This window comes from Cervus canadensis, chromosome 12, assembly GCF_019320065.1.
Source record: "Cervus canadensis isolate Bull #8, Minnesota chromosome 12, ASM1932006v1, whole genome shotgun sequence".
Classification (NCBI taxonomy): domain Eukaryota; kingdom Metazoa; phylum Chordata; class Mammalia; order Artiodactyla; family Cervidae; genus Cervus; species Cervus canadensis.
In genome coordinates, this window is record NC_057397.1 from 69,539,377 (window position 1) to 69,555,456 (window position 16,080).

The 16,080-nt window shown below is 35.1% G+C and overlaps 1 protein-coding gene across 2 annotated transcripts in view; it reads left to right on the forward strand.

Annotated features, from left to right (window-relative positions):
• Positions 1 to 16,080, forward strand: part of C12H8orf88 (chromosome 12 C8orf88 homolog) — a 29,579-nt gene that overhangs the window by 512 nt on the left and 12,987 nt on the right. The window contains exons 2-3 of one of the 2 annotated variants that reach the window (XM_043484462.1): positions 7,669 to 7,767; positions 10,715 to 10,788. In XM_043484462.1, coding sequence (XP_043340397.1) covers positions 7,689 to 7,767; positions 10,715 to 10,788 — 153 coding nt within the window. In that variant the 5' untranslated portion in view covers positions 7,669 to 7,688. Of the gene's footprint in view, positions 1 to 7,666; positions 7,768 to 10,714; positions 10,789 to 16,080 lie in introns of those variants that run through there. The other variant, XM_043484463.1, reaches the window with a different exon arrangement.

The window sequence follows — 16,080 nt, forward strand, 5'->3', positions numbered from 1 at the left end:
GGACACCTGCTCCACGACCTGGTGGTAGGTAAGTGGGATGGTTTGAAGACTGCTTCCCGTATCCTGGCATCGTCCGTACTAATTGTGACCAACAGTTTGTTTTTGAGATTACTTTAGTTGTTTTTGTTAATAATAAAATAAAGAGCAAACGAATAATTAATTACACGAAATTATATTCTGTAAGAAAAGAAAACCCAGTAAGAATAGAGAAACCGAAGACATACGTGGTCATTTCACAGAAGTAAATCAAATGGCTCATGAACCGTATTTGAAGATGTTCTGTGCAACTTGTATGTTAGGATACGCATTTTTACGAAAGTTGACATACAACATTTTGTTAATTTCAGATGTACAGCATAATATTTTATCAAAACTTTATAGTTGCTGACATTTTCGCAAAACTGTAAAATAAAAACTCTGAAAAAGGACAGTTACATCAGTTATGACAATGACCAACACGCATTACCTGGACAATTTATCCCGCCTAAATGTTAAATTGTATTTGTGTTAAAAGATGCTTCACAGGGAAAAAATTTTTTTTGGTCAGAAAGCATGAAACAGAAAACAGAACACTCTTGGCTTATAACTTTTTGATATTTCAGTTTAAATATTTGATATTTAATTTTTGCTAAATATGACAACCTAGTTTGTGGAATATAAAATGTCTTTCACGTCACAATTAGTTTATCCTTTAGTCCTCTGTATTTCCTTTATTTTTCCTCTATCAGTTTATCAGTTTATGCTGCTTAATTACATCAGCATTTGGCTTTAAGGAATCATAACTTAGTAAAAGAGGTATTTTGAAGTTGAAAACTGAGATTAAATCTTACCTGATATAATCCTATATGGGAAATATACATGAGATAAATGAAAGCATGTCTTTTCACTTCTCCTTTCAGCTTATTTCTTAAATTTTATATACTCTTATTTCTTAATTTCAGCAGAACCATCAGCAATTTCTAAAGAAATCTAGCATTTAAGTTGTATATTTTAAGTATAATACTGTTTCTAAGTGTAGTACATAGCAAGTATAGTATCTAATGGATTAGAATGGCAGTGTACCATGTCTGCAGAATGAGGAAAGCATATTAATCCCACAATATATTTAATAGTCTAAGAAAAACTGAAAATTGAGGAAATGAAAATTATTAGCACACATCAACTCATTCAGAAGGTTTTATACGTACAAACGTTCCTTCTCATAATTTTTTTCCATACAAGTACTGTCCATCCACATGGAGTAGTGGAGAGTCAAGTGTGTTTTACTTGCCAAGCACACAAGTTTAGAGATGATGGCATGAACTTTACAGTCAAAACCTCATTTCTACCAATTACTAACTGTGAATTTGTGCAGTTCTCTTATTTTTCTTAGCTTCAGGTTTCTCATATGTAAAGGAACTTAATAATGAGTTTCTGCAACAGTTAATGTATGGCTCAAAATTAAATGAGATAGTATATGTAAAGCATTTAATATGTATGTAGTAAGATCTCAAAAAAATGAAGTTTTAATTAAAAAAAGAAAAGCATATATTGGGTAATGAAATTATGCCCCCATCTGATCAGTGTATATGCTTATTATATCATGGTACTATATTTTAGAAAATTTTAGGTTAATTTATAATTTCAGAGTTGGTGGGCCCTTAGGATTCATATTTAGCTCAACATTTTTTTAAAAAAAGAAATAACCTAAGATATAGTTAGTATTCTAGATGTAGAATAGCAGTGACACAGATTTCCTGACTTGCAAACCAGTGTTCTATTCATATCACTTGGCTTTAATCAATGTGATACACCATATTAACAAATTGAAAAATAAAAACCATATGATAGTCTCAATAGATCCAGAAAAAGCCTTTGACAAAACTCAGCTTCCATTTATGATTAAAATTCTTAAAAAAAAAATGCACATAGAAGGGACCAACCTCAACATATCACTTGGCCTTTTAAGATGATTTGTTAAATATGTGTGAACTTGAAAAAAACTTTAATAACCATTTCTCAGCATGTGTTAGTTAATACTATTAATTTTTGAGATATTGGATCAAAATGTCCTTTAAGAAACATTTATACCACAAAACTATATATTTACATTTCAAAGACAACTGTATGACAGACCCACTACTTGCTACCCAGTGGTGTAGGTAGGATTATATTTTTTTTACAACTGTTCTTTGTAACACTTGATATCATAAATGCCTACACTAGGTAGGACCAGTAGCTTCAAAGGAAACTTTTGGAGTTCTACATTAGAGTTTGCTAAAGACTGAAGTTATTTTACATAATGACTTTATAGTTCAGCTGTCTTTATTTTTTACACAGTTAAAATTAAGAGAATTAAGAATTAATTTTTAAGATAATTAATTAATTCTTAATTAAGAATTAAATTAAGAGAATTAAGTTTTGATTTGTGGAGCCCTGTCCTTCATAAATTATGATGCTTGATCAGTTTTACAATAATAATTGCTTATTATTATATAAAGTAAGTACTTGCCTTTCCATTAATAACACTGTTTAAGATATGATGCTGTTATGTAGTATGCATCCCAAACTTATTTCCTATAATATCACAGTCTCTATGCAGGCATAGTTTACTTTTAAAAAATCATATTGAATACAATATTGTATGAAATGTGAAGTTATATATCTGGAGCCTTTGCTGGAGTTTCCCTACTACAAATTGAAAGAGTGCGTGCTTGCTAAATTGCTTCAGTCTTGTCTGAGTCTTTGCAATGCTATGGACTGTAGCCCGCCAGGCCTCTCAATTTGTAGTAGTTTTCCTACTACAGATTGAAAAGGGAAAGGGTAGGAGGGTACAGAAATATCTTTGGTGGTTTTTCTTGTTTGTTTGTTTATTTACTTGTATTGCAAACTGATATAATAGTTCTGTAACTCCTAAACTCTTGAAAATCCCTGGTTTGAATACTGTGGATTTGCTTTGCTCAGCAACTGGAATACACTTTACAACGTACCAACTCAATTTCAGCTGAGCAATGGAAAAAAAGTGTGTGCCAAAGTAGTCTATTGTATTCTTTTCATGGGGAACAGGGTGGAAAGTTACTACTACTAGTATTGACATTCGGGTCCTAATTAAAGTGGTTAGAATACATATTAAATAATGAAATACTAGACTGCTTTTAGGTCCATGTTAAAATATCTCTTTCACATGAAAATATTCAGTCAATAAAGTGGTTTTTTTCTTCATATACTTTTTTTGTTTCCTATTATATCCTATTTTTGTGTAACGTCAACAAATACGTACAGCATTAGTTTTGTTTAGAACTCACCATGCTGAAATGCTAGTTAGCATACCCATTACAGATCTAGATGGGTGCTAACTTGGGATGTTGTTGTTCAGTTGCTCGGTTGTGGCTGACTCTTTGCGACCCCATGGACTGCAGCATGCCAGGCTTCCCTGTCCTCTGTCTCCCAGAGTTTGCTTGAACTCATGTCCATTGAGTTGGTGATGCCATCCAACCATCTCATCCTGTGTCGTCCGCTTCTCCTCCTGCCCTCAATCTTTCCCAGCATCAGGGTCTTTTCCAGTGAGTCATCTCTTCACGTCAGATTTGCTTATCTCCAAACTTCAAGAAAAAGGAACTATTTTGTGCTTAGTTATCATTGCTAACTTTGAGATGTTGTTTATAAATTTATGATTTTCACACTTGAATTATGTCCAAAAGAATTAGATGAAAGCATTTCTTTGGTGTGTAAAGAAAGTGATTAACCCCATTTTGTACTTAGGGAAACAGTCTCTTAGACCAACTTCTGCTCAAGATCATATGGTTAGAATCAGTTTCTGGAAGATTAAGTGAAAATCTGGTGGAGTTTTACTTTTGACTTCGTCTTGATAGGCATCAAAATTTGGAAAACTTGATTCATTCAAACATCAGAAAATTTTCATTAAATAGGAGACATTTAAATTTATAGATGTATTTAGTAAAACTGATTCTGTTGCAGCTACTAAGATACACAAAACCAGTTTTTTTTTTACTTCAACTGTCTAATCAGTTAGGCTTGTGATAGATTTTTTGTATGATATATTTTAGAAAAATTAATAGTCAAAATACAATATGGGCCACTGGAGGAAGAAAGAAAATCATTATTGTTGTTTCTATTCTTGTTATTTTACTATTAACCATTTGTTAGGAACTAGAGAACTTCTTGTGAGCTTCATCTGAGCTTCCCTGTTAGCCCAGCTGGTAAAGAATCTGCCTACAACATGTGAGGCCCCATTTGGATTCCTGAGTCAGGAAGTTCCCCTGGAGAAGGTATAGGCTACCCACTCCAGTATTTTGAGGCTTCCCTCGTGGTTCAGATGGTAAAGAATCCACCTGCAATGCAAGAGACCTGGGTTTGATCCCTGGCTTGGGGAGATCCCCTGGAGGAGGGCATGGCTACCCACTCCAGTATTCTTTCCTGGAGAATCCCATGGACTGAGGAGCCTGGCGAGCTACAGTCCGTGGGGTCACAAAGAGTCAAACACGACTGAGCAGCTCAGTACAGCACATATCTTTGGGCTTCCCTGGTGGCTCAGATGGTAAAGAACCTGCCTGCAATGCAGGAGACCTGGGTTCGGTCCATGGGTTAGGAAGATCCCCTGGAGGAGGGCTTGGCAACCCACTCAACTATTCTTGCCTGGAGAATCCCCTTGGAAAGAAGAGCTTGGCGGCTACAGTCCATGGGATTGCAAAGAGTCAGACAGGACTGAGCGAGTAAGCCCCACACAGAGAACTTCACGTGAATTATTTTATTTAATGTTAGTGTTGAAAGAAGAGCAGCAGAAAGAGTGAGGGAACTCCAGAAAACCTGAGTTTATAGATATATGTGAAGCATAATGACATTTATGAATTCAGCAATTTATTGAACATGTAGTGTGTATTAGACACTGTGGTGGTCCTTAGAGAGATGCTGTATATTAGATAGTGTTCTGGCTGTTAGAGAGAGTGATGGAGCTATGATTTTATAGTCAGCTAATGTAATAAATACCACACTGGAAGAGGGTGCAAGGGTGCTTTGTGAACATAAAAGAAGGGTGCTTAACGAAACCTGGAAAGTTCTGCCTATGTCAGGGGTGGAGAGAGAGGAAGGGGCTAGCTTGACTGTAGGGTGTTCACTCTAGAAGCATGGGGATGAGCATATATGCCACTTTCTAAACTCATGACCTGGGACAAGTTACCTAATTTCTCTAAGCATTATCTGGAAAATGAGGTTTAAAAAATTATAAAACTAACATTTATTGAACTCTTACAATATAACAGGCATTGTGCTAATGATTTATACAGATTTTCTTGTGTAGTCCTCAAACCTAGGAGGTAGGGGTTATTGTTTTCCATAATTATATAACTAGGTGGTAGAGCTGTGATAAGAACCCAGGTAGGTTGACCCAAGACCTGAGCTCTAACTGTTAATAGTGCCTAATTTATAAAGTTGTTCTGAATTTTAAATAATGTGGCATAGTTAATGGTTTACTGTGCATGAGACGTGGATGTCGGCTCATGTTTCTGTTATTAATAATTCAGCAGGTGATGGGGAACTAAAGTTTTTGAAGCAGATATGTGTGTAAAGGGATCATAATTTGGAGAGAAAAGAAGCTATATTCTCCTTTTTGTTCAGCAAATGCTTGTTTTGGACCTACTTTGGATCCAGTCCAAGTACTGAGTTAGTTGCAAGGGACACAGGAGGAATGAAAATATTGTTCCTTACTTTGAGAAGAATCTGTCCCTCGCTTTTGCTAGTATGGAAGACAAATCAGCCATCCCAGTTTAGTATATAGTATAGTACAGTGTTCTCTAAGTGCCATGATGTGGCCATATTCATTTTGTCCCAGGTACCTAGGTACATAGGGAAAGGCAGTATTTAATTAAATCAGACTAGGTGTTCAGGGCAGAGAAGGCAATGGCACCCCACTCCAGTACTCTTGCCTGGAAAATCCCATGGATGGAGGAGTCTGGTAGGCTGCAGTCCATGGGGTCGCTAAGAGTCGGACACGACTGAGCGACTTCACTTTCATTTTTCACTTTCATGCATTGGAGAGGGAAATGGCAACCCACTCCAGCATTCTTACCTGGAGAATCCGAGGGACGGGAGGGCCTGGTGGGCTGCCATCTTTGGGGTTGCACAGAGTCCGACACAACTGAAGTGACTTAGCAGCAGCAGCAGGTGTTAAGGGAGATACAGTAAGAACTACCGGGGCCTGAAAGAGTAGTGGTTGGAGTAAAGAAAACAGATCTGAGTGATATTTTGGTAGTAGAATGGAATTAGAGACTGATTATGGTGAGGGGCTCTAATTTAGATAAATTTAAGGAATACAACAGGAGGGACATCTTTGGAGTCAAAGTAATGAATTTAATTTTGGATATGTTGAATTTGAGGTACATACTATAAGATATAAATTGGAATATCTTTTGGCAATTAGAAAGATAGTTAATATAATAATATACTCAGGAGGTGATCATTCATCACCTCCTGAATTATTAATAATGGAAACAGAAGCCAACATCCATGTGTCATGCACAGTAAACCATTTATCATCGTCACGTTATTTAAAAAGAGAGGTAGACGCTGGATGTGTAAATAAGGGCATACTTATGTAGATAGGTAGTTACAGTCATGAAAATAGATGAAATTAGCTAGGAGAATCAAAGCCAAATTTGGACTAATCCCTAAATTTAACTGGAGAAAAATAGGAATCATCTAAGGAAGTTAAAAGAGGCAGTCAAAGAAATAGGAAATAAAGCCTATAGAAAAGAGGGAAGTTAAGGGAGGGAAATGTTTTAAAGAGGGAATATTCAGTTGTGACAGATGCTGAAATGGGTCTCTGGTTGTTGCAGGTTGTTTTAAATTCTTGTTTTGTGTTTTCCACTTTAATTTATGAAATAGTTATCTTCAAATGAATGCCATGGTTTTTTTAATTGTAAGTTCTATTTTTTTTTAGTCCTCTTTTATTTTTTTATTGAAGAATAATTGCTTTACAGAGTTTTGTTGTTTTCTGTCAAACCTCAACATGAATCAGCCATAGGTATACATACATCCCCTCCTTTTTGAACCTCCCTCCCACGTCCCTCCCCACCCCATCCCTCTAGATTGATACAGAGCCCCTGTTTGAGTTTCCTGAGCCAGACAGAAAATTCCCGTTGGCTATCTATTTTACATATGGTAATGTAAGTTTCCGTGTTACTCTTTCCATATATCTCACCCTCTCCTCTCCTCTCCCCATGTCCATGAATCTATTCTCTATGTCTTGTTTCTCCACTGCTGCCCTGTAAATAAATTCTTCAGTACCATTTTTCTAGATTCCATATATATGTGTTAGAATATGATATTTATCTTTCTCTTTCTGACTCCCTTCACTCTGTATAGTAGGTTCTAGGTTCATCCACCTCATCAGAACTGACTCAGATGTGTTCCTTTTTATGGCCGAGTAATATTCCATTGTGTCTGTTTACCACAACTTCTTTATCCATTCATCTGTTGATGGACATCTAGGTTGCTTCCCTGTTCTACCTATTGTAAATAGTGCTGCAGTGAGCAGTGGGATACATGTGTCTTTTTCAGTTTTGGTTTCCTCAGGGTATATGCCTCGGAGTGGGATTCCTGGGTCATTTGGTGGTAATGTCATTGTTTTGTTAGTATATGTGTTAAAGCAATTTGTATTTTTCCCTCCTAAAGTATGGAACCTCAAGATCTTTATGATAATGGAAACCAAAAAGTTGATTGGTAAACCACTTCAACCAGCAAGACCTGTTCGTCATCTGAGTTCTCCCCCTGGTGAGTAATCTGGTATCCACATTTAAAAAATTAATTGGCTAATAGCTAATTAGTATTTGAAAGGCCAAATAATACATAAATGTGTATAAAATACATAAATAGTTTATGGTGGATATTTAAAGATAATGAAAACCAATGATCTCTGAAGAATTTAGAAGTATTACCAATGAAAAGGGATTCTTTTTTTATCGAAGTATATAACTGATTTACAATACTGTGTTGGTTTTAGGTGTACAGCAATGATTCAGTTTTATATATATACATATGTATGGGCTTCCCTGATAGCTCAGCTGGTAAAGAATCTGCCTGCAATGTGGGAGACCTGGGTTCAGTTCCTGGGTTGGGAAGATCCCCTGGAAAAGGGAAAGGCTACCCACTCCAGTGTTCTGGCCTGGAGAATTCCGTGGACTGTATAGTCCATGGGGTCACAAAGAGTCAGACACGACTGAGTGATTGTCACTCACATATATGTGTATATACATATTTTTTTTATATTATTTTCCATTATAGGTTATTATAAGATATTGAATATAGTTAATTGTGCTATATAGCAAATCCTTATTGCTTATCTGTTTTATGTATAATAGTTTGTTAATCCCATACTCCTAATTTATCCCTCAGCTCCTCCCTTTCCCCTTTGGTAACCATAAGATAGATTGTTTTCTGTGTCTGTGAGTCTGTTTCTGTTTTGTCTATAGATTCATTTGTATTATTTTTTAGATTCCACATATAAATGGCGTCATATAATATTTGTCTTTATCTGACTGACTTCACTAAGTGTACTATTCTCTAGGTCCATTCATACTGCTGCAAATGGCAGTGTTTCATGCTTTTTATGGCTGAGTAATATTCCACTGTGTATATATACCACATCTTCTTAGGCCAGTCATGTGTTAATGGGCACTTGGGTCGTTTCCATGTCTTGGCTATTATAAATAGTGCTGCTGTGAACATTGGAATGCATGTATCTTTTCAAATTAAAGAGTTTTTCTCTTTTCTGGATACATACTCAGGAGGGGGATTGCTGGACCATAAGATAACTCTAGTTTTAAGGAACCTCCGCACTGTTTTGCATTGGAGAAGGAAATGGCAGCCCACTCCAGTGTTCTTGCCTTGAGAATCCTGTGGATGGAGGAGCCTGGTGGGCTGCTGTCCATAGGGCCGCACAGAGTTGGACACGACTGAAGCCACTTAGCAGGCATGCGTGCCTTGAAGAAGGAAATGGCAGCCCACTCCAGTGTTCTTGCCTGGAGAACCCCAGGGACAGGGGGGCCTGGCGGGCTGCCGTCTGTGGGGTCGCACACTTAGCAGCAGCAGCAGCATACTGTTTTGCATAGTGGCTGCACCCATTTACATTTCCACCAACAGTGATTGGAATTGCTCTCACCAGCAATTATTATTTGTAGATTTTTTCATTATGGCTATTCTGACCTGTGAAGTGGTACCTCATTGTGGTTTTGACTTGTGTTAAGAAATGGATTCTTAATGGTCTACTAGTCCATAGTCTACCAGACCAGCAAAGATGGGAAGAACAGTTTTTGCTTAAGAGCAACTCATGGATTTTTTTTATGTCTCATTTTCATGGTTAACAACTGGCTTATGCTCAGAATGATACTCTTAATGCAAATCATGTCCTGTGGTTTTGATCACTGCCGAGCAGTCATGCTGGAGAGAGCATTAGCCTTTAATAAAATACCTAATTGAAAAAAATTAGTGCAAAGCAACACTTACAGATTAGGGCTGTGCTTTAGCTGAACAGAAAGTCTTAATTTTTTAGGAAATCTAAAATTTTCTAAAATTAAAATATTTTCCCTTGGCCATAATACTAAACTTTTGGACAAATTCTTGAAATACTTTGTATTTAATTCCAAATTGGAATAATAATTTTTTATTCTTTTTCAGTACTAGCTACATATACTTATATTTTACATATATATGTATAAAAGTTACTTTAATTCTGCTTAGTCCATGTGTTCAACTGAGTAACTGGCTACCTAGAAAAGGGAAAACATAGCACTTTTATTGAACACAAAGATGAAGCGGAAAAGATAGAAATGATACAGTTCCTCAGTCCTCTACTTGTTCTTCCATCTTTGGTTCCTACAAAGAAGATTGTCTACACTTGGGTCATGTTTCCTCTGAAGATGGCCGTGACTTAGGACAGACAAAATGAAATGAAGAGATCTTCTGGACCATAGTTTAGCAATGCTGATGTGATTCAGCATTCTTCTGGTACACTGAAGAAGCAGTTGTGTAGAGCCAAGTCTCATTTTGTCCTAAAGCAAAGGAAATAAAACCATTGTCAGCTACTTGTTTCTGTGACTAGCCTTTTTACAGTATCCCTCCCTCCCTCGTTTGTACAGATTCCATTTTTCACGGATTCTTTCCCTCGAAGGCTGTTTTAGCAGTAGGTAAGAGTGGGCTGGTAGCCATGATCTCTCATTTCATTATGTCCTCTTAACTTGTGGACAGGAGTAGGGGTTTATTAAGCAGAAAAGTTAGGTAAATCAGAAATTAATTTTAGCATTAAAGCATACTTCTCTATTCTCTGGGCAACTCACATCCCCAAAGAAATCTACTTTTTCTTCAAGACCCAGACTGAATTATTTCCTTTTGTTAAACCTTAGTTGATATGCCCAAAGCCCAATCTTCTCTCTCCTGGTATCTCCTCTGTACCTGTCACATAACTTATTTTTATTATAATCATTATTTATGAGCTTGTTTTAAAAAATAGGCTATGAAGTCTTTTATCTCTGAACTTTTTTCATGTTTATAAACCCATCTAACACAGTAGCTGACATTTCATTGTGTTGAGTAAATGAACTCTCAGAAAACATTTCAAAACAGTGCCTAGCATATCCTAGATGCATAAGGTTTTTTAGGTGTTATTATACCATTTATTGAAGTAATAAGTATTTAAAACAGTTTTTTTTTTCTCTCCTAACAGGAGCAGGATTCCCTTTCAACTTTCAGAATGAATATCCATGCAACACCCAGTACTTACAAAGTGGAGTTAGCAGAGTAAGTCTTAGAAGTTCTAAAAAAATGAAGCATTACAGACTGGAAAGTAGCAGTTGTTAGATGGCTCTTGTATGTCAGGTACTATACTTAATGCGTCATATACTTTAAAAAGTTATGATATATTTCAGGCATACACTTAAGAGAGTAAACTACTCATTATGCCCATTGCTCACCATTTTCAAATCTCAGTATTTTGTATTATTTTAGAAAATTAAAAGATCCTACATATATAGTTAAAAACACCTGTATATCCTTGAACCTCCCCATTTTCTTCCTGTACTTCCCCAGGATAAGTATGCTCAATTTGTCATTGTTTCCATGAATGTATTAGTACTTTTGCTATAACAAACAGACTTGTTTGTGTGTGTGTGTGTGTGTGTGTGTGTAAAGCTACCACATTTCTTGTTCCATTTTTTTGTTGAGGGGTATGATACTTCTTTATATTTTATAATAGAAATATAAATATTTTATGATAAATGCTATTATATAATAAACATCCATCTATATGTTATATTTTATACATGTTTGAAAGGTCTTCTGCAATATAAACCTGGAGTAGATTTGCTATATACTGTCAGATTACTCTCCAGAATGATTTGTACAAACAATGCATTAAGTACTCTGATTTTTCTATAGCCTTGCCTTGTTATTGCGAACTTTCACTTTTTTCATGTTTAATGTGTGAGAAATGTATCTTTCTTGGTTTTAATTTTTAATTCTTTATTGCTTTGAAATGCAACATCTTTTTTTATGTTTAATTTGGCCATTTGGATGTTCTCTTTTGTGATTTATGACTGCATATTGTTTGCCAATTTTTCTTGATCTGTGAAAGAATTGTTTATTTTTGTGTGTTTCTTTTTTCAAATTTTAAAATCTTTATGTAGGCATATTATCAATTTTTTTTTATGATTTCACTTTTTGTGTCATTGTTTATGTAGTCTTCCCTTCCCTAAGCTCAAAAGACATTTTCCCTACATATTCTTCTAAAAAGTTTAAAGTTTTGCCTTAATATTTAGGTGTATAATCTACCTGAAATTAATTTTTATATGATATAAATAGAGTCAATTTTTTTCATACAGTCAGTAGTAAAGTACAATTCATTGAATATTCCTTCCATATAGATTTATGCCATCTTTACTGTATAAATCTTTATATAAATAGGGACTGTTTCTGGACTTTACTTTTCCATTGATCTATTTGTGTATCTCTGTGTCAGTACCTTGATATCTTAATTATTCTTGTTTTATATAAATTTTTAAGCCATTGTAATGTTTTGTTTAATCTGTCCCAGCAGTTAAAATTTACCTTCTTAATACAGTAAGAATATTGTATAGTATAACAACTTTCTTTGGAGCCCTTGACCTTCTTTTGAAAGTAAAAAGGAGTATGTTAATATTGCAAAACCTTATAAAAAATAAATTAATTAGATTTACTTCTAAGCTTAAAATTTTGGGGGTGGGCGGGCGGGGAAAAAAAAAAAAATAAAGGAAAAAATTTTGTCTGCTGCTTCAAGTGTAATGCAAAAGCTACCAGAACCTATGTCAGAGATATCACATGATTTGTGATGAAGGACACTTTTTACCAACTCTTTGTGTTTTTTAAACCAACTTTGTTAAGGCATAATTTACATACAGTAAAATGAATCCATTCATTAATGGGTTTTGACAAATATCAATATATACCTCACGTAACCAACCACACAATGAAGCCATAGAACATTTTCAGCTTCCCCAGAAGTGCTCTTTTATTCCTTTTCAGTCACTTAACTATTTCCACTTCCATTAGTCCGAGTGCTCCCTCCTGCTCCAGGCATCTGCTCATCTGCTTTCTTTAGCTATAAATTAGTTTTGGCTGCTCTAAAATTTCATATAAATGAAGTCACACAATATATTCTTTGGTGTTAGATTTTTTTTTTGCTCAACATAATGTTTTTGAGATTAAATATTGGTAATGATTTTCTTTTAAATTTGGAATAGTATTCTGCTGTATGAATATAGGATAGTTTATTTATTATGATAAATATTATGAATAATGCTCTGTAGATAGTTGTGTTCAGGTCTTTGTGTATACATACACACAATAACCAGGAGTGGAGTTGATGAATCATGTTAAATCAGTTTAGAAACTGCTAATATGTTTTCCAGAGGGGTTGTACCACCAGTAGTGTGTGAGTGTCCTGGTTACTTCACATCCTTGTTGACACTTGGTATAGTCAGCCTTAATTTTTAGCCATTTTAGTGTGTGAGTAGTTGTATCTCATTGTATTTTATATTTGCATTCTCCTAATGATTAATGAGATTGAGCATTTTATCATGAGTTTATTTGCCATCTGTCTTTTTCTTTTTTTCTTTCTGGTGAATTGTCTGTTCAAATCTTTTGCATGTTTTTACTGTTTGGGTTGTATACCTTTCTTTCACTGAATCGAGAGTTTGTTGACATCAGTATATCATACTGTGTGAATATTTCTAAACTTCATTATGTTCTACTGATTTATAATGTATTTTTTGAGCTTTATTGATATATAATTGACATATAACATTGTGTAAGTTTAGGGTATAGAATGTGATGATTTGATTGATACCTGTTTATAATGCAAAATGTTTACCACAATGAGTTTACTTAACATATTCTTCGTTTCACATAATCACTATTTTGTTGTTGTTTTTGTTGTAGTGAGAACATTAAGATTTGTTCTTTTAGCAGCTTTCAAGTATGCAATGCAGTACTGTCAACTATAGCCATCTTGCTGAACACTAGATTACCTAGATTACCTATCTTTAGGTCCACATCAAATTTTACAGACTGTTGTAGCTTTCTGATAAGCTTTCTGATAAGTCAGATAATGAAAATTCACTAACTTTATAGTTTTTCAGATTTATCTCTCTTATTGTGGGTCCTCTGCATTTCCACAGAAGTTTTAAATGAACCCGTAAATTTCTGCCAAAAAGGCTTATTGGAATTCTGATTATTTGAAAATTAGTTTGAAAAGAATTACCATCTTAATATTGTCTTCTGATCCATAAGCAAGGCATTTCTCTCTGTGCATTGTTGTCTTTAATAAGGGTCTTGAACTCTTGTCAAACTTATAAGCATTTTGTATTTTTTTATACTATTGTAAGTGGTATTTTTTTTTATAAATTTCAAATTCCACATTTTGGATGCTAGAATACGGAAATACTATTGATTTTTGTACATTGACCTTGTTAAATAGGGGTCTTGAACTCTTGTCAAACTTATAAGCATTTTGTATTTTTTTATACTATTGTAAGTGGTATTTTTTTTTATAAATTTCAAATTCCACATTTTAGATGCTAGAATACGGAAATACTATTGATTTTTGTACATTGACCTTGTTAAACTCACTTCTTAGATCTCATAACCTTTTTGTAGTGTATTCCCTCCCATTTTTCTCTATTGTCAGAATTTTACTTTAGTTTGTACTATAAATACACAGTACATTGTTACTAATTTTTGCTTTTGTATACTATCTTTTAAAATAATTTTTTAAAATATAAGGATGAATTTTATTTTACCTTCATTTATTCCTTTTTCAGCACTCTTAATTTTTTTATGTAAATCCATGTTTATGTCTGGCATTACCTTCCTTCTGTCTGAACAACTTCTTTTAGTCTGTTTTTTTTGTTATTACCTCACAAAAATTACTTGAAAACATTGACTTGCTGCTGCTGCTGCTGCTAAGTCACTTCAGTCGTGTCTGACTCTGTGTGACCCCATAGATGGCAGCCCACCAGGCCTTCTCCGGAAAACATTGACTTAACAACTCCTTATTACTATCTTTCATGGGTCTGTGGTCTTAGTGCGTTTCAGTGGCCATTTCTCAGTAATGTGGTTGCAGTCAGATATCGTCTAGGCCTGGAGTGCTTTAAAGTCTTGACGGGATTGGATGGCCCGATGGCTTACTCACACGGCTGGTAGTTGATGCTGGCTCTTGGTTTAGAGTTTATCTGCCCTGTAGACTGGAGGTAGCCCCTACAAATGGCCTCTCCAAAGGGCTTGGGCTCTTTACAGCACAATGTCTGGGCTTCAAGACTGAGGCCTGGAAACCAGCCTGTAATTTTTAGATTGTCATTTTTAGCCTGTCATTTTTAGATTGGTCTTGAGCAGTCACGGATCTTGCTCAGATTCAATGGAGAGATGAAAGAATGTCAAGAATTTGTGGCCATTTTTGATCTGTTTAAGAGTAATATGAATTTCCTTTCATCTGTATTTACCAATTCAAGGCCTTTGCCCTTTCCTTTTTTATAGGCTTCATTGTTTTCTGGGAGCTCTTTCATACTACAGAAATTAGCTCTTTAAGAGTATTTTTCCTGTTTAGATTTTCTCTTTTGATATTGTTTATAAATCTTCCTGTTTAAATTTTCACCCTGAAATGGATGTTGATATGAATTTGTCTCTTCCTGTCTTCCTTCCTTTATTTTGGTGGTGTGCATTTGTGTAAGATGAGTGAGAGGGGCTGGAAACATTTTTGCTAGAAAATTGAAGAGGCTCAATAGAATACCTGGGCATGCAGATGGGGTATTTTACTGTAAATTGCAACATGCCTTGCCTTGGGGGAAAAAGCCTGGTGTTTATTTTGCTTTACTCAAGCCTATTCAACTTTTTTCATTCCTTAAGCTAGCTATTTAGTACCATGCTTTCCAGCTCAAGTCTGCTTTTCTTCAATAAACATACATTTTTCAGTCATCCAGTTCTAACTCCTATTAACCCTATAAGTATTGTTTATGCATCATTTCCTATGTAAAGCCTTTCCTGAAATTTTTAAGTCAAATTTGATGCCCCTTCCTCCCATTGTACTTTCTGCATATCTTTATTTAGAGAACTTCTCAAGTTTTATTGTGATTTAGTATTTTATTGTTCTGCCTACCTTTTAGTTTATGGGTCCTCCAAAAATGAATCCTGGGCTGTTTTGTCCATCTTTGTATTCCCAATACAAAGCACACTGTCAGTCATGTAACAAGCACTTTGTTTTTGATAAATGAGTGGGTTTAAAAAGTCTACTGCTGCCCACTTGGTGCCTTTACAAGAATTAGAAGAGGAACAGAAAATTATACAAAAGTGTAGATTTTGTTAAAATAAGATAATTTGCTGCCATCTGGTAGGAAATCTGCTATATCCATGCTATGAGTGGTACCCCTTCAGATGCACATTCTTAATAACTATATGCAGTAGCCATCAGTTTCAAAAGCTAGCTCAACTACCTCTCACCTGTGTACTTTGGGATTTGTTACTAAATACTTTTTGTCTTGATTTCCCTTGCCTTTAGTATGGCAA